Raw genomic sequence first — 1,081 nt, forward strand, 5'->3', positions numbered from 1 at the left:
CTGGATGCTGCGATTGTTGCGCGGAGTAGGACAGCTGTTATCCGCCGGAGATTTCAGGCTTTACAGCGCCTTCAGCTGGGGGACAGACGGCAGAAACGTTGCAGGGTAAGCTAACGCTGTTGTTTATATTCCTACCTTCGCTCTTTATACTCCCATCTGGTCACACCCACGACCAATGAGTGAACAGGAGCTAAGCTTGAGCCGCCCAAGAAGCAGGGCCGGCCCCGCTGGCCCTGCTTCAAAGCAGGGACCAAAAAAGCAGGGACCGGCCTCGAAAAAATGCAGATGAAAGCGCGCGCCAAGCAAGTGGAGTAGAGTGGAGCCGGGACCGTTAGAGCCGGTGTAAAAGGGGCATTAGTTTCTCGTCTGGCCTGGGAACGCCTTGGGATTCCCCTGGAGGAGCTGGCCCAAGTGGCTGAGGAGAGGGAAGTCTGGGTCTCCCTGCTTAGGCTGCTGACCCCACGACCCGACCCTGGATAAGAGGAAGAAGACTTTTGTGTTTTTACTCTCGTTCAGATTTATTCACCCGTCTCTCCCTGCAGGACCTGATCGGAGGGACAGCAGCAAACACCAGCTGTTGGCCTTCGTCACGCTGCTGGAGACCAACAGGCCGTATTTGTCCAACTGCGTCCGGGTTCCAGCTCTGCAGGTCGGTACCAGATGTTCTGATGTGTGATTGGCAGCAAGTTGGATCTCATTATTAGTTTGGGGAGGAGAACAGGGAACCGATCGGCTGGTTTAACTATGAGATGTTCTCCAGGTTCTGCTGCTGATAGCCAACAGTTTGGACACCAACGCCGACTGCACCCGGCTGGTGGTGGACGGCTGGCTGGAGCTGGAGCTGAAGGAACCGGAGGAGGCCCTGAGGGTTCTGTCCACGGCCCTGAGCCTCCGGGCTGAGTGGGAGCGCCTGCTGCAGGTCCAGCTGGGACAGAACTCAGCCGGAGAACCATCGGGCCAGAGCGGATCCCGCAAGGACCGGGAGAAGCTGAGCGAGGGCCTGGTCCGCTTCCTGCTCTACACTGAGGTACTGGAGCAGGGATGATGGTAACCTGATGGTACCTGGTGTTACCAGATGGTT

General features: G+C 57.4%; 1 protein-coding gene across 1 annotated transcript in view; it reads left to right on the forward strand.

The window, feature by feature from the left end:
• dhx34 (DEAH (Asp-Glu-Ala-His) box polypeptide 34) overlaps nt 1-1,045 on the forward strand; it is an 8,295-nt gene extending 7,250 nt beyond the window's left edge. The window contains exons 12-13 of the mRNA XM_037980496.1: nt 543-649; nt 761-1,045. Coding sequence (XP_037836424.1) covers nt 543-649; nt 761-1,045 — 392 coding nt within the window. The remainder of the gene's footprint in view (nt 1-542; nt 650-760) is intronic.
• The last annotated feature ends 36 nt before the right edge of the window (nt 1,046-1,081 follow it).

The sequence above is a fragment of the Kryptolebias marmoratus genome, linkage group LG2 (assembly GCF_001649575.2).
Source record: "Kryptolebias marmoratus isolate JLee-2015 linkage group LG2, ASM164957v2, whole genome shotgun sequence".
In the NCBI taxonomy this organism is placed as follows: domain Eukaryota; kingdom Metazoa; phylum Chordata; class Actinopteri; order Cyprinodontiformes; family Rivulidae; genus Kryptolebias; species Kryptolebias marmoratus.